This window comes from Thunnus maccoyii, chromosome 6 (assembly GCF_910596095.1).
Source record: "Thunnus maccoyii chromosome 6, fThuMac1.1, whole genome shotgun sequence".
In the NCBI taxonomy this organism is placed as follows: Eukaryota; Metazoa; Chordata; class Actinopteri; order Scombriformes; family Scombridae; genus Thunnus; species Thunnus maccoyii.
Genome location: NC_056538.1, coordinates 24,339,023 through 24,362,093, shown reverse-complemented (window position 1 = coordinate 24,362,093; position 23,071 = coordinate 24,339,023). Strand labels below are relative to the sequence as shown.

Below are 23,071 nucleotides of genomic sequence, written 5' to 3'. Positions count from 1 at the left end.
AAAATAAACTGCAGTGTCCGGGTTCATCATAATGAAGAGATATGTCATACAGCCACAGTACATGTACACAAAGTATACAAAACACACCCACATCTTTCTTGTTCTGATTCTGAGTGGAAAATACTGTGACTGTGATTTCTGCCTCCCAAGGACTCGCAACATTGTTAAGTGCCTCCTTTAAAGTTTCCATTTCATTACATTATGAAAAGAACAACACTGAGCAGAACGTGTTCTTCTGTACTTGATGAAAAGCCAATTTTTATTACTTTTCCTAAAGCAATAAAATAGAAATTTGAAAGGTAGCACTTAATGTTATGAGTCGATTGTTTGGACAACAATGGAGGCCTGTGACACAAAGGAGTTACATCCGGCTTCAGTGACACAGGCAACACTTAGGTTCGAGTAGGTTCAAGTCATTGTTGGTTTTGCTGTTTTCATGAGATTTGTTGACAATACGAAAAAAAATACATCACCAGCCTCATTCTTTAAGTTGTAAGAAAAGATAGGAACTGTATAATTCAACACTTACAGTGGACATTTAGCGTGTAGGGTATGCGGAACTCTGTTTGCAGGGCCGGGTGCCGCACCACGCAGGTGAGCGTCTTCCCCTGGCCGTAGCTCTGCGGCTGCCACAAGTAGCGCACGTGTACGGTGGTAGTGCCGTTGAGCTCATCCTGACTGCGGTTCTCACTTCTCCCCTTCAGCTCCGTCTCCCAGAACACCTCAGCGGCTGGACGGCCTTGCTCCGCTCTGCAGGTGGCTACCAGCGACTCGTTCCCGCCGTCTAGCAGAGCCGTGGGGCCGGCGGACACGAACACCTTTGGCTCCACTGTGTGAGGGAGAGCGAAGAGGGGGAGAAAATATTAGTAAATGAATATCGATCTTATTGTATACGTATATGAATAAATAATGTCCATCAGACATGTAGACAAGTGTATGGACTGAAGGAAGTGGCCTCAGTACACTTAACTGCCAGAGAGAGCAGATTGACGTCTTCCATTTCACATGTATGCATTAAAAATTGATGAAGCATGCTAGTCAATCATATGGAGGCATTTCAGTGGAGACTCTTTATTGTTGTGTGTCAACTGTCAAACATATAGTGTGTTTGAGAAAGCATCTATTGGTCGTACTGTATGGATCTGACAAAAGCATATAAGTGCGTAAACTATGCATATGACTTTGGGGGGAAAAACCCTGAACAAAGCAGAATCCGAGGTGGTCAGCACAGTGGTGTGTTTGTGTTTGACTGTATGTTGCTGGAAGATGAGAAGCTAAATTACTGTACACTTCTGCTTTAGAGCTGTGGTAATGTTACACTGGCTTTCTGAGAATAATAGGAGGTTTCGACATAACAGAGAAGCAAAACAGATCCATGAAAGAGGGATGTGGCCAAAATGACGCAGCCCTCTCTACCTGCGACACAAAGCAGTAAAGCAATTTATCCTACATTATTAACGTATGAGGGCCTGTTTAATAATCACAACCTGTCAGAAACGACACTTGGGGAGAGTTCAGCGAGCAAAAGGAGGATAAAGGGCGGTCCAGATACAAAAGAGAGTCTGTTGAGGGAGAGAAAGGCCACGTCGGAGAGAAGGCACAGTAAACTGGCTACACAGGTTACACGAGACACTGATACCAAGCTGATTTTCCATTTTCATCATTGCTTCCACTACTTGTACCATTCCTAGCCTTTCCCTCAGTCTTGTGTTCATTTTTTCCCTTTTTTCCTCCTACATCTCTGTCCCTCTTAAAAGAGCACTAACAGCTGTTCCACTTACTGCAATGGTGACAGTTTTAAAGGCGGCACGTGGAGGCACACACTGATCTAATCCACAAGACAAGGCCATCACCTTTAAGACATCTGCCACCCTCCTCCTCCCCTGCCGAGCACCGACTACAAATTCAAATAACTTCTGGCACCCCTTCTCCCAAAAATAACCTGGCGTCTCCTGTATCCAGCACATGGGCGGGGACGCGGTCCTCAGTCATCCACCTCACATTCTTCACTCACTTCTCTCTGCCCCTCCTCACAGGCATCCGACTATAAACAGTAGCTGCTCTATGTTTGGAGGCGAGCTGGCTGAACCTTCAGAAAGACTAAATCAGAGAGACGTGTTAATTTGGAGTCGCTGTCAGGAAGGGAGGGGAGCGCTGTGGATGAGTGGGAATGCTTTAGGGGAAAGGGTAACGATTTGCCTTCAGCAAACTGGCTGCATTGGCCCTTTCTCGCTAACATACACGCAGCTCTATATATGCACACTGAACACTGACGTCAGAGCGGGAACCCCTATAAAGAATGTTCAATGATTAGACATCATGTTTTGGACATTTTTACTAAGAAATATATCAACAAAAAACCTATAAGATGGCAGTTTTTATTGTTTAAAGCATCACTTTAGTATGATGATAGTTTAGGAATTAGCAGCCACATTTTATGTTATAGATTTCGGATGCTGTGATGCACAAAGCTGTTGATGATAAACAACAAAGATTCAACGCTGTCGAGCACCAAAACAGGATTTTAGTAAGAAAACCGTTAGCTAAGGCTCGCCTCATTAGCTGAATTAGTAAAGCATGAGATTGTAGAACATTGAATATAGCTTGCTGTCATATTCTATGCAGAAAATACAGCATTATTTGAGAAGACTGAGAAGAGAAATGAACAACAGAAACACTTTGATGCTCTTCTTCTCTTTTGGGCTTTCATGAGTAAGCAACTCTTGATATCTCTGTGTGGCTGATTTTTCAATTTTATGACTCAGCAAAAAAAAAAGAGCTGCATTATTGGCCACATGAATGAGCAGACAACTTTCCAAAATAAGAAGAAAAAAGAAAGCTGTTCATAGTGTGAGGATGAAGTTTGAATGCTTGTATTCATATGTAGTTGGAGAATTATCTGCAGCAGTGCTGTTTGTCATTAACATCAACCTTGTCAACTGAGCGTGTGTCTATGTTTTGTTTTTAAGAAAGTCGATTATTGTTCAGCAGATTTCCCATAAACCTGTCAGCAGTATAAAACAAAAGGTCATTCTAATTCATTCAGTGTGCATGTACTTCTCTCCTCTGCTTCCTTCCTATTGCTTACTGGTTGGGACTTTTGGCTAACGTACTGTCGCACACTTCCTCCTTAAGAGTTTCTTAAATGCTTGAGCCTTTTTTATCAGTAGTTGCAGACACACAGATGAAAAAGAAAGGAAGAAAGCTGTGAGCCAACAACGGGCGGGTGACAAATTAAAGGAAAAACCAACATGAACTGTCTCACTGAGGTGTTGAGCCACGACGTGCCGCCGGAGATCTGGTGACTATGAAGGCCGTAGCCTATGATTCACATCATTTTCACGCTAATCATACCACTCAGTGAGCCCTCGTGCCCTTGTGAAAGTAACATGAAAGATTATGGGTTTATCGTTTATTGCTATATTGTGTGCTTTTTTTCTTTACTGTTGTACTACATGTCTCTGTCATGGGAAACTGTACATGTGCGCTGGAGCTTGTGAAAGCATGATGTTGAACTCTGAACGCTGCCTTATATAAAGATGTTCTTATCTTATGTGCCATTTCCTAATTAAGCAGGTTAAGCTTTAGCTAGTTTAGCTTGTTTTTTCAGAGAGGTTAGTTGACTTATGTAAGCAGTAGGACAACCAATCGTTTAAGACTCTCATGTTCTTTGGAACTATGAAAAAAAAAAAATCACTATACCTCTCATTCCCTTGAGATGGTAGACTCCTGTGTTGGAAGGTTATGTCTCCATATATAGTCATAATATATTCATCTTCAGCCCTCAATGCTTGTGGGTGTTTGTTTCTTGAGTGCTAAGTATTTGCAGGCAATTTCCACAACACCCTGTGAATTGGGGCATTGTCATCCTGTCATCATTGTCATCATGGAAGAGAGACCACTCCCATCAGGATAGAGATGTTTCATCCTAGGATAAAGTTGATCACTCAGAACAGCTTTGTATTGATTGACCCTTTCTCCTAAGGGAAGGATCACTAGTCTAGTTTCTCGTCTCCCTCTCTGGAGGGACCTAAACCATGCCAGCAAAATGCCACCCACAGCATAAGAGAGCCACCAGATCCCCTCGCTGTAGGGGCCAAGCATTCAGGCCTGTACCGTTCTCTTGGCGTACACCACACATACACTTGCCCACTTGTCAAGCATATGGTGAAGGATGACTCATCTGACCATATCACTTTTTCCACATCTCTGTAGACCAGTGCCTGTCTTTTGCACCGCTGAACTCTCGAATGTGAATTCATCTTTGTAATGAGGGGTTTATGCACTGCCACCCTACTATAATATCCCTCTCTATGCAATTGTCGACGAACTGTTCTTGCTGACATTGACATTCTCAGTCACCTGAGGAAGAGTTGCTCTTCTGTTTTACCTTACATATCGCACCAATGCCCAAGAATCAAAGTCATCAAATGTGCACTGTCGACCATAATTTCCGACCCTATTTAATGAGATATTTCCCATGGATCTAAATGCAGATGTCATTTTAGTCTCTGTTCCTATTGAAACACTAGCCAGTCGAGCAGTCTTTGTGACTCAAGCTCCTGCTATCCGTGCCCCGACACTGAACCCTCTTTCAAAGTCACTTGGATCTTTTTCTCTTGCCACCTTGATACAAAATCAGAATCAGCTGGGCCTGCTCGGTATTTTTCTACATGCCACAGAGCATGATTGGATGTTGATTGCTTAATTGTACCATGCAGTGTACCTGTGTGGAAGCATCTGCATTCATTATGTTTCTCCACTCAATTATTCAGGTTTTTCCTTTAATTCTTCACAAGTCAATCCTGTCAAACAGTTAAATCAGTATCACAAATGTCTTGTGATACTGATTTAACTGTAATGCTGTTATTGACAACGTTTCTATAAAGTGTGATGTCAACTGCACCTGGTAACTGTTATGATGTTTATCGTGACTTCATGGGTTTGAGCCTTTTGTCATTGCTTTGGTTCAGTTCATTTGAAAGGAATGAAAATGAAGTCAAGTGCTCTGTCATAAATCTCAAAGTATAAATATGGATCAAAACTGTGAATTATGAGCTGGAAAAAAACAACTGAAACTGAAACAAATACACACCGAATAACCAAGAACAATATGTTAATCAAATCTGGTTTTACATTAATATATTCTCCAGAATGTTTCCGGATGCCGCTGTTGCACCTTGTTCTCTCTCTAAACAGTCTTGTGAAAAAGGTACAAGTCAACCCAAAACAAAGCAGAGATGAGAAAGCACTTTCTCACTGCAGCCTTGGGAATTTGAATCTGCTGAGCTGAGGTCTTGTAATTGTAAGAAAAATACCCTATGGGATAACCTAATTCCCACATGTCATGTATCAAATTGCCCAGAACATACATTTCTACTATAATCACACCCTAATTACATCTGAATTGTAAAGAAGGCCTAAGCATGTGTTTGTGAATGGGTGTGTGTATATATGTGTGTGTTAGTGTGAAAAAAACCACACCTGAGAAGCTGCTCAGAGAGGAGAGCAAGGTGTAATTGAACTCTGTGAGGTCCCAGACACTGTGGCTGTCACAGCAGCACTTAATGTACCACTCATTAGTCATCAGAGTCTCCTTCGGTCTCTGGGGGGGAGACGAGAAACTACTGCCTATAGTGCAGTCTCCTCTCAGCACTGCCTGAGTGCAATCTAACCACCCATTTAGGCCTTGAAACATGCTCTGCCCAGAGAGAAAGTTCAACACTCATGGCTCTCAGAGAGGAGGGGCTACTGTGTCCATACAGTGCAGAATATGGATGTACACATGACTGCACAGACTGTATAACATCATGTATGCAATACCCTGGGAAATCAAAAATAAAAAAGTTTTCACTCATATAATTAGCAATAAATAAAGTCTTTTTTTACATTTATTACATACTGTGTGGCCAAGTTTTCTTTGCTTTTTGTTGGAGTTATCACAGAAAGGCAACCAAAAGCACCCCAAAGTATAGTATTTTTTTAATACACGTTTTACACTGCAGATTGCAGAGTGTACCATCTGCTTGTTCATTGCTCCTCCTGAGAGCTTTACAAATGCTGATAACTTAGCCTGAGAAACACAGAGCCCAAGTTTTAGCGACAATTACTGGGGCTGAGGATGAAGAGGGCACAACCGACAACAACCTTCACTACCTAAAGGAAAATAGCTGCATATTGTACCATTAAGAATAGCGCTATATATATGAAACTTTTCCATGCAGCTTGGTTGAATGTAACCGAATTTCATGAGAGTTACTGTGCATCACACCCTACAATTAACTTGTTGTTGCATGCAACTTAATTGCAATACATTGGGACTGTCCGTACTTTCTACATTCTGTTTATGTGTTTGCACAAGTACATGCTGTAGTCTGCAACTTGCATGAATATGTAATGGGCTTTACTGAGGAATGATGAAAGATTTCTAAGAAGAAATTATATTGACAAAATATATAAAAGAAGTGACAAAGCACTTTTTTTAGGGTGAGTGACAGTGCAGTGAGTAAGATGAGTGGGACCACACCGCAGCAACGTAAACAGCTGCAGATTCCTACTGAGATTTAAATGTACATGGCATCTGTCCAGGTAGTTATTTTAAAGCTAGGTGGATTCAGGGAGTACTATTCCTGCTGGGCAAACACTTAGTGGCTCAATCACGACCAATGATGTCCTGCTTTGAAAAGTAAGATTAAAGACAGCACGAGGAAGCACTCAACACGATGAAGATGAAAGTGACACAGGTCTACTTTACCTAATACATTAACGTAGGCTGATGCTTGTGTATTTCCCAGAGGAAATGTCGCCACTTTGCAGGTGTACGACCCGACATCTGCGAAGCCGACTCCTTGAAGGATAATGGTGGCGTCTCGTATGGAGGGGGAGACGAAGGAGATGCGCTTGGAGTACTCTTGAGAGATGGAGATTCCTAATTCGGGGTTGAACACTGCCAAGGTAATGGTGCCTGAAGGGAGACGACGTTCCCAGGAACTCTGTGTGAGACTGAGGTTGGAGCCCACCTCTATTCTGCAGCCCAGTGTGATGTCCTTCCCCAGCACCGCGTTCACTTTCTCAGGAACAATCACCTGGTTACTGCTCACACCTGCCGAGACAAAAGGATAGAGATTAGATTCGAATAAACAATGGGAACACACCATTGTTGCAGCTATAATTAAACTTGATTCAAAGATTACAGTTTTTGTTCTCTGGTGTCTGGCGGTGAATTAAAATCTAGATGATAGGAATAACATGTAGGTACAGGACTATTTTCTCCTGAAGTCGTATTATATGGTTTTGCAAGAAAAACGTGGATTATAACGTCAATGAAAATGTGGTTTTCTACATGAGAAAATCATGAAATAGATTGCAATGTTATGATTGTGCTCTTTTTCTTCATCTTTTGAAGATCAGGACACAGAGCGGAGAACAGGGCTGTTCCTCTGCAATGACATGCTGTCAGTGATTTAAGGACCTTGTTTCCCTGGAATGTACATACACAAGAGAACAAACATTTGTCTTTTTTGTAATACTCCTCAACAATTTGAGCCACTATGTCCTACTGCAGTAGCTCTCCTCCTCACCATGACATGTCATTTTTTTTTTAAATGTTAAAATTAAATTGCTGGGAATGTGTCTCATAGAGGTCTGGATACTGCTCTGTCACAATAGCTTACTCCTGTGACGGCTAAAACACCACTGAGGCAGACATGCTGACAACAGACAAGATGATGTGAGCGAGGGTGTAAAAAAAAAAAAAACACAACCTGCTTCTCTGGAGTGTCATGTAGTCGAGGATAGTCATGTTGATGCTGGGATATAGGAGAGTGGTGTATCCTGATGTGATACGGTGCGTCTAACTGCACTGATGCGCATGTTACTGGGATTACATTTGTTTTATTGTTACTAGTGCCAACTGAAAGAACCATACACCAAAAATATTAGGTTTTCCTTATTACAACCTCAAATTTTGCTCCCTATATCAAAGCAGTCGTCCAACTTATATTCTTATTAAAGTCTTGATTATCTTTCTACAAGCTGCAGTCATGAATTCATTCCCCTCACTCATCGTCAATATTACTAGTCCTCCCATAGTCACACTAACATCCATTATTTATTTCAGACACGTTATTCCTCGGGTTGAAAAAAAGACCAGACTTCATCTGTGCCACTCTGCTTTCCCTCTTAATAAGCAACACACATTCACCGCAGGACACTCAGACTGTCCCTTTTGCTAATTATCAGAGCACCTTTCAAGCAGGAAAGAAAAAAAACAACTCTGGACCGAGATGAAACAAAACGTGGAATTTGATGGTTTTATTCCTTCTTTTTATGAGGCCCTTAATTTCACTTAAGCCCACCGCAGGTTTTTCTTCTTTTTTGAGGATGATAGAGTTATTTTTAAGTAATGCAACATGTAAACTCTGTTTAGTACATTTAAGGCTCCTTTGATGGCTGTAAATTATTAATGTCCTGAAGTCTAAGACAAGATGAGCACGTGACACGAGCGAACAATCACGCTTCGACTTAAATAAAGAGAAAGACATCAACGTTAAAGATGATGTGATTTCATGTTAATAATGTGAGGACTATATGTTACAGTTGATGGCAAAAAAATTACCAGCTTTGTGGGAATGAATACAGTATCTTGGAAAACTAACCTGAAATAAATCCTAAATTACAGGTTATGGCTGCAGCTCTGAATGGAATAAAAAAATCCATCATAGGCTCAGGTTTTTTTGTGAGCACAATAACACATGAGTCATTGATAGAAACGCTTGAACACTTAAAAAAAAGAGTCTATACAAGGATTTACAACACTGGTCAAGACTGAATTGTAGAGTAAATTCACATTAAACCTTGTGAAAGTGCTTATTTTATAGGTAACGTGTAAAAAGGCTGATTTCATTCAAAATATTCAAACCATACATCTCAGCTTTCTTGACATGGTTGCAGTCAAGAGTAAGCTATATTTGGGAGCCATAAATTTCCACTTTGTACGTAGTCTCGGATGTGTATGGAGTAAAGCTTATAAAAGTGGTCCTCTGGCTGATATTTTGAGTCTTTGGCATGAATGCGAGCGGTAAGCCACAGCAATGCTATCTTGGTTTGTGAGGAATATAGCCAAGGAGGCTGAGGCTCCTTGTGCTCCATTACGTCCCCTGTAATTTCAGTGATTACACACACACACACACACACACACACACACACACACACACACACACACACACACACACACACACACGGTTTCTCTCTTCCAAAATAAGGAATAAGTGTGTGATCTTATGTCTAAGAGTCAGGCATTTTGTTTGAATGGCTGTTGGATCCTAAATGTATGTTGCATTGTGTTGTGAAGTTTCCTGCTGTGCTATAATACTCGGGCAGGGTTTCCGCCAGAAAACTTGTTAGACCCAAGGGGCAGGACAGGGGGGCGCAGAGCACGAGTCTGGCCCGAAGTTGTCGTTAACTTCAGGGCTAACCCCCTTCACCTCAGCTGGGTGGCGAGCAAGATAGGGGAACTTGGCTAACACGTTTTAGTTTTAATAAACATCTTAAAAATGCATTTTAAAAAAGAATTCTCCGATGCTTCGGCCCAGCTGGGAGTCAACTTAGGCCCAGCGGCCCACTGGGCTCGCAATACACTGGCGGAAACCCTGCTCGGGCTTTCCTGTTTGTTTTTTCCTCTGCTCAGCCTGACCCACATTTTCAAAATATTTTCCTTGTATTTCTTGACTTACTGTTTAAACTAATCTGCACTGTATTTAGGCTTTTAACCTATTAACCTAAAGCATTTAATTCGGGCTGCCTTATATGCCATTCACTTGGAAAAGTCGCATCTCTCCACAATAATTTAGGGATCCGTTTACATCTTTTTTTTCCCCCACTGTTGATTCATGAGCTGGTCTAAAAAAACCCTCACACTGCTATAATGCACTTTGCAGTGCATGTGTTGCCCAGTGTTTGCATTGCGTCTGCCAGAGTCCTCTGGGTGCACTGGTGTGGGGGAGAATCAGGGTCAGAGCTGTGTACGTTACGCATTCTCTACTTCACAGCAATCTCAGTTGACATGACAGCTGTTTGTTGTCACCTCACCAGTGCACCTTGGTTGTTCTACTTGACAAAATATAACAAAATTATACCATAGTGACAAAAGCTTGACTGTGAAGTAAATATTTACAAATAGACTGTACGTATATAATTGGTACAAGAATACAGATGCAAGAATAATATATCTGCAGTAGATGACTGATACAAATCCTCATGCAGCACCGGTTGCCTGTGTAATAAACTAACATGCTTGGCATGCATGACATTGTGTTGATGCATGCAGATTGCAGACACGTGTCTCAGACCAGGCCTCTTCCGAACATGCTCCACATACTGCAGCTACCTGACACGACACTCCAACTGCTACCGTACGTAGTTTGTCTATCTCACTGTGTCAGCTTTCAGGCCTGTCAAAGCATACGAAGAAACTGGACTCCATCCGTGCTATGTTCTGTTTGTTTTACAGTGAGCATTTGGGACTAAGTAGGAAAGCAGGGAGAGAAAGGGGGGAGTGCTTAAAGTGGGCTCCACCCTTACCGTTAGGGGAGGAGGCGAGACAGATGGCCTCTGCATGGGATACCTACAGCCAGGAGGAGAGTGGGGAAACTTGGCACCGCTAGCAGAGACCATGAAGAACACGGCCAGCGCTCGCAAACTAGAGCAGTGTGAAATATTACCTAAAATACTGCAGGCAAATGAAATGTAAACAGTGTGTTAGAAAAAGCTGTCATGCTGTTTCATCAAGGAAATAGGCATACAGCTGCAGAGCTCAAGACCGTCATTAGTTTCATTACTGGTTATCCGTCTTAACCAGCAAACCAACAATGTTCAGAATTTTAATGCGATTCACAGGAAAAACTATATTTCGGTTATGCTGCGTCACTGTTTTAATGTTCTGCAACCCATTTAGTTGACTCAAAATGTGACACCCTGCCCCGAAGAACAGGAACTGCCCTTGCCTGCAAAAGTTAACTAGACTGAAGAGGAGTAGGCTGCACTTTTGCCCCTTTTTCCTTGAGAAACCCAAGGAAAGAATGAACTCATGGGAAGGATATGCCTGCCCTTTGAAGAAATGCTTCATATTTGTTTCTCTCCCTCCTGACATCACTAATTGCGACAAGCTGCTCGAAAGACGCAATGCTAAATCAAAACCTTCCTCTTTGCCTGGCAACTAGCTTAAACACTCCACGTAGGCCGCTTGATGAGCCAAAATCTCCACCTACTCAGACCTGACCTAGCTTCAGTCCTGACCTCCCAGAGGAGGCTGTCTCCTGGCTGGAGATCCTTTCAGTGAAGCCTGCAATGCATGTCAGAACTGCGTGAGACAAGAGGGATCCGAGGCCAGAAACATTCATAAGCAGCAACAAAATAGACAATATGTCATGTTCATGTAGACAAACTCCATGCATAGATTATCATGTCAAACAGCACTCATGAGGGACTGATCTAAAGACCTCACAGGAGAAGAATGCAGACATGAGATCTGTGCAGCAGGGAGTGTGGTTTAGGACTACAGCAAGAGGAAACGCTGAATGCTCAGCATTCAGAAATGAATGAGGACACAAAGCAAGAAATAGGGCAGCTATTGAGAGGAAATTCAGGGATGAGGTGGACGGAGGAGAAACTGTGTGAACTATCATTTTTACAAATTCCTATGAGTACATGACAGGCAATGAGTCTGACAGATTGTTCTGTTTACACAGACTTGAAAGTTTCTGCTTTTTATATCTTTGGCTATTGCCTCTATTAGTTATGATAACATTGCTCTTACTGAAGCAATGGTTGAGATCTGGGAACGCAGCAACAAAGCTACAACCAAGTCCAACCGGGCACAAAATATGATCAGACAGGTTGTCAACAAGCCAACAGTTTAGCAAGATTATCTAAGCCAAGTTAGCACACTCGTAATGTTGATTATTACCCCTCATTGCACAGGAAAACTGGGTGTACTATGCAGAACTACATAAGTGCAGTAGGTCAAAGTTGAACCAGGAATCGGGTCTATAAACTGGGATGGATGATTACAACAGAAGGTTTGGGTCACTATTTTACCATCCACCTTTGTTTTATCTCCCAAATAAGTTTGGTTAACCAGGTGGTTTATTTAAATCCTGAATCATCATCTGATTGTTAAAGTTTCTTGCCCCGTCGAACCACTTACTTTGGAGAATGCAATGTTATTACTGACAGAAAGGATGTCCAGACCTACAAACATGAGATCCAAGTTATACTGAACTAGAATTTTGGGGGATTAAACTTGGCATTAAACACTCTCTCCTCGTTAACATTTAACTACTGCAGCAAAACTGACTCTGCCCTGTTTAGTGACATCATACTGAAGATTTACAGGTAGTGGGCAAAAAGTTTAGGGTGGGTCTGGCTGTTTCTGTCACTCTCCAAAGTGCTAGCCTAGACTTAACACTCTTTCTCGCTTCAGTAATTTTCAAATGTGTGTAGGAGGTAGGTTCGGGCTGAAGGGCAGTGTCTCATCACTGTTTAATGAGTTCAGCAATTCACACTCCTTCCAGGCACTAAAGTCCCTTAGTCCAGTGTGGCCCAATGGCAACATTAGCTGACTATTAAACTTCCATCTGATTGTCAAGGTCACATTTCAAAACGTCCATTAACACACTTTCTGTGCTGGATAACAAACCGTTTTTATCATCTGAAAAACTCTGCCAACCTCACACAGAGCAGCACCCAAACTGAATCCAATAAATGACTGATGAAGTGATTTAGTCGTAAAATAATCAATTATTCAATGGAATTTAAGAGCCCAAAACAACAACATCAACAAATCCTGACCTGGTCCAAGCTCTCCAAGAAGAAAAGCAAAAAAAAATAGTTAAAGAGTAAGTAAGTTTGAGAAAAGCAATGGAGATTGACCTTCCTACTTTTTCTGAGTCATCTGTGCCTTTAAACACTGCAAACTCAATGGAGTCAATAGGCAACGTAAAGCCATTTGTTTGGTATTGTTACCACCTAAAGAGGAAAAAAAAACAAATCACACAATGCCTATATGCGTAACACAGCCTTTGCACTATTGTGAGGCTTATAACTCTGACCCGATCAGTTAAAGACAGGATAGGCTAAGTGGTTTATGTTTTATAGCACGTCTTTATCGTAAGGAATATTTGTGCAGTGTGACAAAAACATTAGTCTCTACACCAACTCTAATCTACCCCCTTCCTTCCTAGCATTGTATCCTGTGAGGGTGTGAGGTTTTTTCAGTGGGCTAATTCATGGTGGAGACAAACACAGGCTGACAGGCCTTTAAAAAGAGGCGGGCGGGCCTCATTCACATGTCACTGTCCTCTTCAAAAACCTTTTCTCTTTCCTCCCCCATAGCGGTGGGGACTTCTGTGCCCTTCTCGTCCGAGTCACATTTGATTAAAGATCGGTGCTTAAAAGAAAAACATCAATACTGTTGACAAACAAAGCGTCAGGATAGGTTGCAACCTCTCTTCAGAGTCAACTGCAGCTACAGTTGTAGGTCTTGTGAAGGACAATGTCTGCCACTGTGTACCAAAGAAACACAAACATTCCTACAGCGTCCCGCCTTATTGTGTGGGACTTGTTATTGTTTGATGTGTGGGTTTGTGGTATTTTTAGTTATGTGCACACAATGCTATGGACTGAAAGATGGCAGTTATTTTGTTTTTCCACGCAGGTAGATTAGGCTATGTGTGAGAAAACATGCAATTATGGAATAGCAGAGACCATTTGCAAAAGGCACAGGCTGTTACAGGAGGCAAGAAAAGGCATTTTTCAATCTGCCTTGATAGTCTTTCTCAATTAGAGCTTAAGTGTATGACATCCCTGACATGTTATTGCTAATAGAGAGTGCACAACAACTGACATCACACCACAGTGTTGTTGAAAATTGCACTGCGGAAGTGCTGCAAACCACTCTTGTACTTTTTTTTAGGTGGCCGAGTGTTCTCAGAAACTCCTTTTCTTGTCTAAAAAAAGTTGACAGCCACAAATTGTTAAGACATTTCCTATATAAACCAGTTAGCCTTGTTTAATTAATTTCAGTAAATTATTCACAGCATCTCCTAAAATCTACTGTCAAGCCAAACAAAGGCAGCACTGACAGGCCATCTGGTGCTGACATGAAAGTCTAAGTCTCTACAACAGCCTCATAATAAAAGATTAACTGTTGAACATTTGCTTGACTTTGCCTCACTGCAGTTCCACCCCTCCTGAAAAGACACCACCCACCAACATGTCCTACACAACTGTGCTCCCAAACATTTTGGGAGAGAGCAGAGAAATGCAGTCTCCTTAACAATGATCAAGTGTACACCCAGAAATGTGCAATATAAACACACTTATGAACCAGATGCCATTTCAGAATGATACATTGTGCTTAAGCACAGGCTGATTCACCAAATTCAAACAACTTAGTTTGGAAAATACTGTAATTTTCTGATATAAAATCTTATAAACCTAAACATAATTTTCTTTCATTAGGACAGAAATAGATCTGGCCCATGTTGGGTGGGGGTGGGTGGGACTTTGCAGACAAGAGAGGAAGGGCTCTCTACTAATCACAGACTCCACTGCCCTTGACTGAGTCTAAATGGGCTACTGTACTTTCATTAGGCTGATCTAACATAATGGAAACATAGTTTCCCACATGCCACAGAGACCCCAGAGGGAACGAGACTGTTTTTCTTTAAAATGATTCCCATGATTGTCCAATTTTAGATTTCTTGCACGACGCCTTTATCTGCCAACAACATGTATTTTTCAAGGATTTACAGTGTGTCAGTGACTATCACATGTAGGCTACACATACTGCATATTTATTATCTGGAACTAACATAGATGTCTTTTATATTATTGGTGTAAAAGAGACGAAGCTAATGGTACTCATGGGTGGTGAACAACAAAATTTTATATAACCACACCATTATATCCAACAGGACAAGTATGACAGACTACGAGTGAACAATCGTCAGTTAAAAAAACTGTATTTGAACATATTTATCGCCCTTTTTATTGATACAAGAAAAAAGAAACTCTATTTGCTATGTCTAGTCAATGTTTTCTCTTTCTCTTTCTCTTGGTTGACTGTTTTGAGGCAGCAGCGTTGAGGGGGGGGGGGGCAAAACTCTGGAGAGACTCAGCAGTTCAGCACTTCTCTGTTTAGGAGTGGCTGAGATTGACACTAAAATGAGAATAGCTGGTCCACCTTAAAGGTCAGTCACCTTAAGTGAGCCTGGTCAGTTTAGGCTAACCCATTGTTGCTAACTTCAGGGCTAACCCCCTTCAGTCTTCCAGCAGTTGGGGAAACAACAGATGTGACTTTTCTTCATTTTGAGGACCTGCAGCATTTATTAACTGATACACTATAGCCTGTACTGTACATTTAGTGCCAGACTGACAACTTACTATTAACCTTTTCCTCTGATCTGCTCGTATTCACCGTCACTTTTCTGCCGCACGCTGTCTGCACTCGCTCAACCACACACACAATACGCACTCATTATGCACTGCCCTATTCCTTAAAGTCTATGTAAAGCAATAATAAATGTGTTCTGAGTTTTTCACACCACAGAAAAATGTCTTATTAACCACCCAGCCAAATTTGATTGATTAAAAAAGATTGCAGAATATAAAATAAGTTTCAAAATCGTGGAAAAACAAGCAGTATTCTGAACAGCCTGAGCCTCTGACAAATGCTCATGCCGAACTCCCTTAAAAAATATAAAATTTAAAATAGGCCTTGTTTGTTGTGTAAGACAAGCAACATGGATGATATTTCAAAAATAAAGTAATGCTAGTAAAGTAATGTTTAATTCAGCACATATTTTGTAGGTAAATGTGGACTTACTTCAGTAAAAATGTAACTTATATGAGTAGTTAACATGCGATCCATCATTATTATGTTAAATTGTCGTTTTTTTCAATGAAGTTCGATAACAACATTACTTCTTCACTGAGAAGCACTGGCAAGGGGCTGAATGTAGCAGCCACAGGAGTACCAAAAGCACCGGAGTAGCGTCTGCAACGCAGACACGGAGGCAGCGAAGGTGACACTGAACAGAGTGGCAGCCACATAAGCGTGGCTCCTGCAGCAGTGCTGCACCAGCAGCAGGCATGGATATATCCTCTGGGTGAACTGGAGCTTTAATACTGACTCTGCTTGTCAACAGATGCTTCAGCTGGGTTTGAAATGACACCTTGAGCACTATCATTGACCGAAAATGGCCCCATTCACCACTAACAGCTACTACCATGACACTGGCGGCTATCAACCCGGCTACGCCGGCCAGGACAGAGTGTAAACAAACGGGGCAAGAGAGGAGTGCTAAGGGCTATGAAAAGACTAACTCCTCATCGGCTATCCCTACCCAGCATTTCCCTTGCCAATGTATGGTCTCCGGTGAACAACATGTATGAACTGCCAATGCAGATCACCACTCATAAAAGGATTATGGACTGCATCGTCATGATTTTTACGGAAACATGCTACATCCTCAGGGCAGATATAACAGTTAATGACCCTGGTAAGACCAGAGGGATGTGGGGGACTGTGCATTTATGTCAACAAAGCTCGATGCACAGACAATGCAATTATCAAGAGGCACTGCTCTGCTAAACTAGAATATCTCACAGTTAACTGTAGACCTTTCTATCTGCGCAGAGAGTTTACATCTACTGTTTCGACTGCAGCATACATCCCCCCGGATGCTAATGCTAAGCCTGCAATGAAAGAATTGCATGCTGCCATTAGCAAACAACAGACTCCACACCCAGCTGATGCTAAGGTGCTCTAGTTATTATATAGTGTTAGGGGAGGGGTCGGGCTAGTCACCCCTCTATGTCATGGATCCAGAAATGGTGACAAGCAGTTTAATGGTCTAACTCCACAATTCAGAAGTACATAGTTCACAGTCTTTTCACAGCTCATTGATATTAATGATCGTTTGAAATTTTAGCAGCAGTGCTCATAATTCTGCAGCGGCGCACAAATATAGGGGAAACTGCTGCTAGTACTTTGAAATTTGTCAGCACATAGGTTGAATAGTGACAGAAGAGAGTAGGTGCAATGCAGGTTTAAGTGACATTATTTGTGCAAATTCAAATTCACTTGCTTGTGTTTATTTAATACTATATATTGTTAAAATAACTAATATACATGGATTTGGGGAATAAAGGCAACATCACCTGTAAAAAACACAAGCAGCAATATAGAGTTAGAATAGGGAGTTACATGTTTTGCTATAGGTTATAGATACTATTTGAATTAGTCTTAGTTAGGCTTTGCTGTTTTACTAATATTTTTGTTTTTTGATTTGCCAAAACGTTTCGAGGTTCGAAGCAGCTTCTTCCATAGAATATGGATGCGATATTGATTGAGTAATGTGCTTTGGGCTTTCTCAAGCAATCAACACCGCTGCACATGTCAGCAATCACCACTTCACGACAGGGGAGGAAGTAAAGCAGCCCAACAAAAACCTCTGTGCTGTGTGTATCCAGTGGTCAATAAAAACAGTAGTTTGGTTAGTGTGGCATTCCACCAGCATTATCCTGGTCAGAGGGAAGTTCATTTTCCTGGCACACCCACTTTTCCCGGCACCAACTCTCACCCTGTTTCTGCAACAGATTAAAGTGGCACTCTTGATTTACACTTACCACCCACTCTGAACAGTGGGAGCAAAGAGATTTGGTGCACAGGTCACTTGGGACACATAGTTTAAATAAAAATATCACAGCTGACATCTATAGTGACCTCAAAGAAAGCCACAGGTACATATATTTGACAACATACCAGGCGAAACCTTTAGCCCACTCCTCTATGATGACATTTTACGCCCTACATCCTGTGCAACCACTGTATCTCTCAACTTTATTCAAAGGAAGAACATTGACAAAATGTCAAAAGGAAGTCAGGTCTGTATTAGTGATATATACTGGCCAGAAATGAGAGAAGTCCATCCCTTTCTAAATCTACAATGTCCACAGAGATTCAATTTGCTAAAAGACTAAAAAAGCCAGCAAAAAAAACATCCAAGTGTATTTTTCTGAGACTTAGGTTACATGTCTGATTTGACATGGTGTTCCCATAATATGAAGCTCACTTGGATTTAAAAGACCAATATTCTGAGAACATAAAAGGCAGTTGTACCCCATTTATTGTTGGTCTAACAGCTCTGGGCTATAAGATGCAATGCAATCCATGCAATATCTGATATTCCAACATTGTTTTTCCACCCTAAATAGAACTGGCCACTTGTTTTGTTATGATCCTTTTCACAATCCAAGTAGAGGCAAAAATAGCAACCACATTGAACTATCATGTTTGTCAGCAGTGAGCAGTAATCTATGACTCTTCCAAAGTGTGACAGAGCAGCTAAGCTGTTAAAAAAGATAGCAGACTGTATGTTTTATCTTCTTTCATCAATACTAAACTGTAACTAATAACTAATCAAAAATGGGTAGTGTATTCAGCTTTACAGTCAATTTGAAAATAAAGAGAGCATCAGCAACTAAAACAGAAGCATGGAAAGTTAAGTATGGGGGGGTAATGTGGACATGTGAGGTGTAGCAAGGATGGAAGGGCAATATAGGATAATTTGGCTGAATACATGCAGGGATATAGTTGTACAAAGTCCTATTCAAGACATTACTGCAATATATTTGCATCAAGGACCAGAGCTGCCTAACAAGCTAAATCAGGGAACTCCAAGTTAGGGGACAAGCCTTTTTTCCAGGGTACAAATTGCATGAAGGACCACTCCTTAAATCCTAATACAGCTTTGTCACAGACAAACAGTCTGCATTTAGTGATGTAAGTGTTCCTGACTGAAATACAGGAATGAACTGCACCCTCACTAACAAGAGATTGGCTGGCTGATTCGACTGCTTTGGACTGTCACTCATGAGCAAGTCCATTATAGTAAATAATGCATGCAGTGAACATTTCCTGCTCAGTTATGGTTTTGGACCTGTTATCTCGGGATAATAAATGCTATGCTTTCTGTGTTTCCACTGCTTCATTCAGTTGCGTGTACAAATGGTTATTTGTTGATAAGCCTTAACAGAAGCTTCCCCTCAAATAGCGAAGACTAGATCAACTTTGCAGGAAGAGATTAAAACTGTTATTAACAAAAGCCACGACTGTGGTTGACTGACTTTGCTGAAATTGCCCAAATATCTTGAGCCAAAAGTCTCTTTTTGTTCTAAACACATATCACAGATTTGGAGACTAAATAAACACAGTGCTTAGAACTAGGATGTGGGTTTGTGTAATACTGACAGCACGCTACCAAATTCAGATGGCTTCACATCCAGGCTGGACACAGAGGGCAGATGAAGTATCCAAGTTGCAGGTGTGACAAAAGCAATGAGAGATTCGTTCCATCAGTGACAGCATACTGCATGTCATTGGTAAATGAGACAACACCACTGATATCCCACAGACTACAGTCAGCATGGCCCAGTATTTGACTGGTGGGTGTAAATAATCTCCCACTTGGGTGGTAGGGGTGTGTCAATGTATACAACTGACTGTGTGCTCATCTCAAACATTATAACCACCTGACAGCTGAATGAGTGAAACAAATAAGGCTCGGAGGGTGAAAAGCAGCCACACCTGTTTCCCATAACCCCGGTGCACTTCTCCTGGGGTATTCAACTGCTGACTGTGCACATCCTGCATGTATACCTCTTTAATATAGACTGTGAAGCCACAGTGTATCCAAGTGACCCTAACCTCGGGCACATACTGTGATCTGCTCTTTCAGGGGAAAACCTTGACTGCTGAAAACAGCAGGCAAAAAAGGGTTTTAAAGGTTTCTCTCTGTTCATTCACAGTAGGTAATTAACCATGGAAATATCTGGAAGCCATTTATACAGCGCAGTTTCCTATGACTCAGTGATTGAAACAGTCAGTTCCTGTCTATGCTAGATTTACTCAGTAAAGACATACAAGCTAAGGCACATTGAAAAAATAGCTAATATTAGCATTTTTTATGTATTTTTCTGCCTTTTCCTCCCAATTTTGAATGGTTAATTACCCATGCACTGTGGTCCTAATGACTGCCAACTCTCAATGTTGGCCTAGGGAGGAAGTAGACACAAAATAATTGATACTACCAGAAGCACTGTGAATGGGTTGGGTTAAAGGCAAAGGCTAGCGTGATTCTATATTTGTGTCATTGTCATTAAATCCCATGCAAAGACCAAAATCAACATACATTAGTCTGTCTCTCAATACTTTCCAATTTCCCAACCCTGTCTGTGGCCCTCAGCATCACAAATATAAAGGGTTTTTTTGTTTTTTTTAAAAAGCCAAGTTATTTCCTAAAACAGTGGGCTACAATACAACAGTGTGGCTAACTGATGTGTTTTTAATAGTTTCTAGACAACTATGGAGGTCTGTGGCACCTAGGAATAAACTCTATCAGGCTTTGGCTACACAGACAATTCTTATTAGTAGGATCAATACATTGTTGGTTTTAGTCTTGTCATGAGATTTCTTGACAATAAGAACCAGTCTCAGGTACAGTAAAGGCCTTGAGATGTTAAGTTTAGGTTTAAAATTGAAAATGACTCTATTAGAGTTTAGAGAAGGGCTGTAACTAACGCCTACTTTGATTATTGATCAATCTGCCGAATAATCAAATCCTCACATTTAAGAGGCTGCAACCAGCAAATACTTGGCAGTTATGCAAATCTAGTTAAGATTACAGCTGACTGGGGTTAGATTAGGTGAAGGTTTATGTTTATGGTGAGAATACAGATGAAAGTTCAGTCTCTGCCCATTACTGCAGTGGGACTCATAAGAATGCAATTTAGACGGCCACATGTTTTCTACAATCCACATGGAGTCACCAAGCACTTTTTTCTTTTAAGACAGGAGCTGCACTGAGAGGGCATATCTCCCATAGTTCACTCTACCGCACTGTTTCATTATAATGATCTGAGGCACAGCTTGAAGCTCAATTTGACCACTCACATAAGAACCCCCAGTTACAAAGTATTACGCATTTTCACTTCCTAATTTAATAGATTTTATCTGTCACATTTTATGAACAGCAATAAACACATTCAGAAATCTCTGTTTATTAGCCTGAATGCTACTAGACAAGTGAGTTAAATTATGAAACTGGTTACTGGAGACGGTCCTAAATGGACCAGTCATTGATGCTCATTCCTATTGAAAGCAGTGAACTGAAAGTGATCTACAACTGACTGCGGTGTCACAGACATTATTGTCCTCTTATTTATTGCAGTTACAGCCACGTCCAGAGATAAGCCAAAACTGGAAGTTACAGCTCTGAATTCACTAATGGACCACCGGGGAACAGCTCGCCCTACAGAGCCTCTGACAGTCACATCTGTCGGGGGAAGAGGAAGCAAAGAGTGGAGTCAACAGAAGCTGGTGACCACAGCCTGCTCCCTGAACCCCACACACTGCCACCATGTCCCACAATAAAGCAGCCCACTCATCTGCTGATGGCTTTCCTTCAAAAGGAAAACACAGCATGCATTTAATGTGGAGGGGTTTTCAGTCTGCTGCCTCACAACTGAGATTTGAGATCAAATAAGAGGATCGGATGAATGTAACAGCTGCGACCCACAGATGTGCATCCAAATGCTAAAAACTTACATTTAAGTCAATTCTTGCGTAAAATTCCAACAGCAAATAACCAGTGGGGATAATAAACCCCAGCCCTCACCCAAAGTTTGCCATATGGTGATGTATTTTGTCACTGGATTACAAGTCAGTATACTTTTCTAAGTTATGTTTAACAATATCCAATCATCATTTGGAAAAAAACATGGTAAAATATCAAGTGAGTCAAGTAAAATTCATTATCACAGCAAGTTTATGTCTCTACATACATGTATATAACACAAATTTTGTGTTCAAATTGACGATAACATTAAATGATCGCCTCCTCCAAACAAAAGGTCACAAAGAGTAGCCTGACCTGATCTGCCCTTCGTCATACAGTGACAAATCTGTAACTGTTTGGATTTTCAACGACGAACGTACTTTTTCTTAAACTACATCTCGTTGCTAATTAATAACCACTGAAGCACATTAACCTCTATATGGACCAAATTTTGCTCTGTCAGTGCACTGCTTTTTCAAATCTATTTCTGTTTTGAGTCTGTAATTTCGGTGGCTCCATTACTACATTATTTATTTAGATTGTGAATCATGCAACCCCAAGAGAAGAAACCACAAAACTATGGTCTTCAATTACAGACCTCACAGCCCATAGCCACGCCTTAAATGAATCCCCTCCTCACAACCCCTGTCTACACTACAGGGCATCAGAAAATGACACAGTCAAGAAAACTGACATCAAAACTGTTTGTGTCACTATGTCCTAAGTCACTAAGAACATCTGTGTTACGCTAAACACACAACAGAACGCCCAGGCCGCATGGGCTCCAACCATATGCTACTGACGGAAAAAAAAAAAACTGCACAGATTTTTGTTCCAAACACAACACCTGGAGATTCTGCTGGTTAGTTTGTCCTCTGTATTAATAATCTGTGAATTTGGTTGTTGAGGTAATTGGTCTGAATGTGAACCTGCATACACATGGCACCGAACAGCACATGTTTGGAAGCTAATCAGCTTAGTTTACAAGAGTGCATTGTTTATCAGTTCTCTGTGTTGATTTATGAACCAGTGTTTTGTGGTTACAGACTGAAAAGTATGATGTGAAGACAGCTGTGCAAAAGTATGCAAGTGCGTGTGTGCGTGTGTGTGTCTGTGTGCGTGTGTTTAAGCAATACAGAGATGACACCAGCGGCAGCAGTAGAGATACGACAGACTAAAGCCAGCTCCAGAAATTAACGTGGCCAATATATCACAGATGTTATGGACATATACTGCATGTTGACCGATAAATTTCAGGAAATAGCAGCGCAGAGGTGCCAAAGATGTGTTTGATAATAAATATCTTGCTTACAATTCTGTAGAAAACAAAAATGTTTCATTGTGTTTATATGAAAAATATGGAGATCAGAAGATATATCGTCACTGGACTG

The 23,071-nt window shown here is 41.2% G+C and overlaps 1 protein-coding gene across 1 annotated transcript in view; it reads right to left on the bottom strand.

The window, feature by feature from the left end:
* Positions 1-23,071, bottom strand: part of nectin3a (nectin cell adhesion molecule 3a) — a 33,951-nt gene that overhangs the window by 9,097 nt on the left and 1,783 nt on the right. The window contains exons 2-3 of the mRNA XM_042414763.1: positions 6,755-7,102; positions 530-829 (exon numbers count right to left, since the gene is read on the bottom strand). Coding sequence (XP_042270697.1) covers positions 530-829; positions 6,755-7,102 — 648 coding nt within the window. The remainder of the gene's footprint in view (positions 1-529; positions 830-6,754; positions 7,103-23,071) is intronic.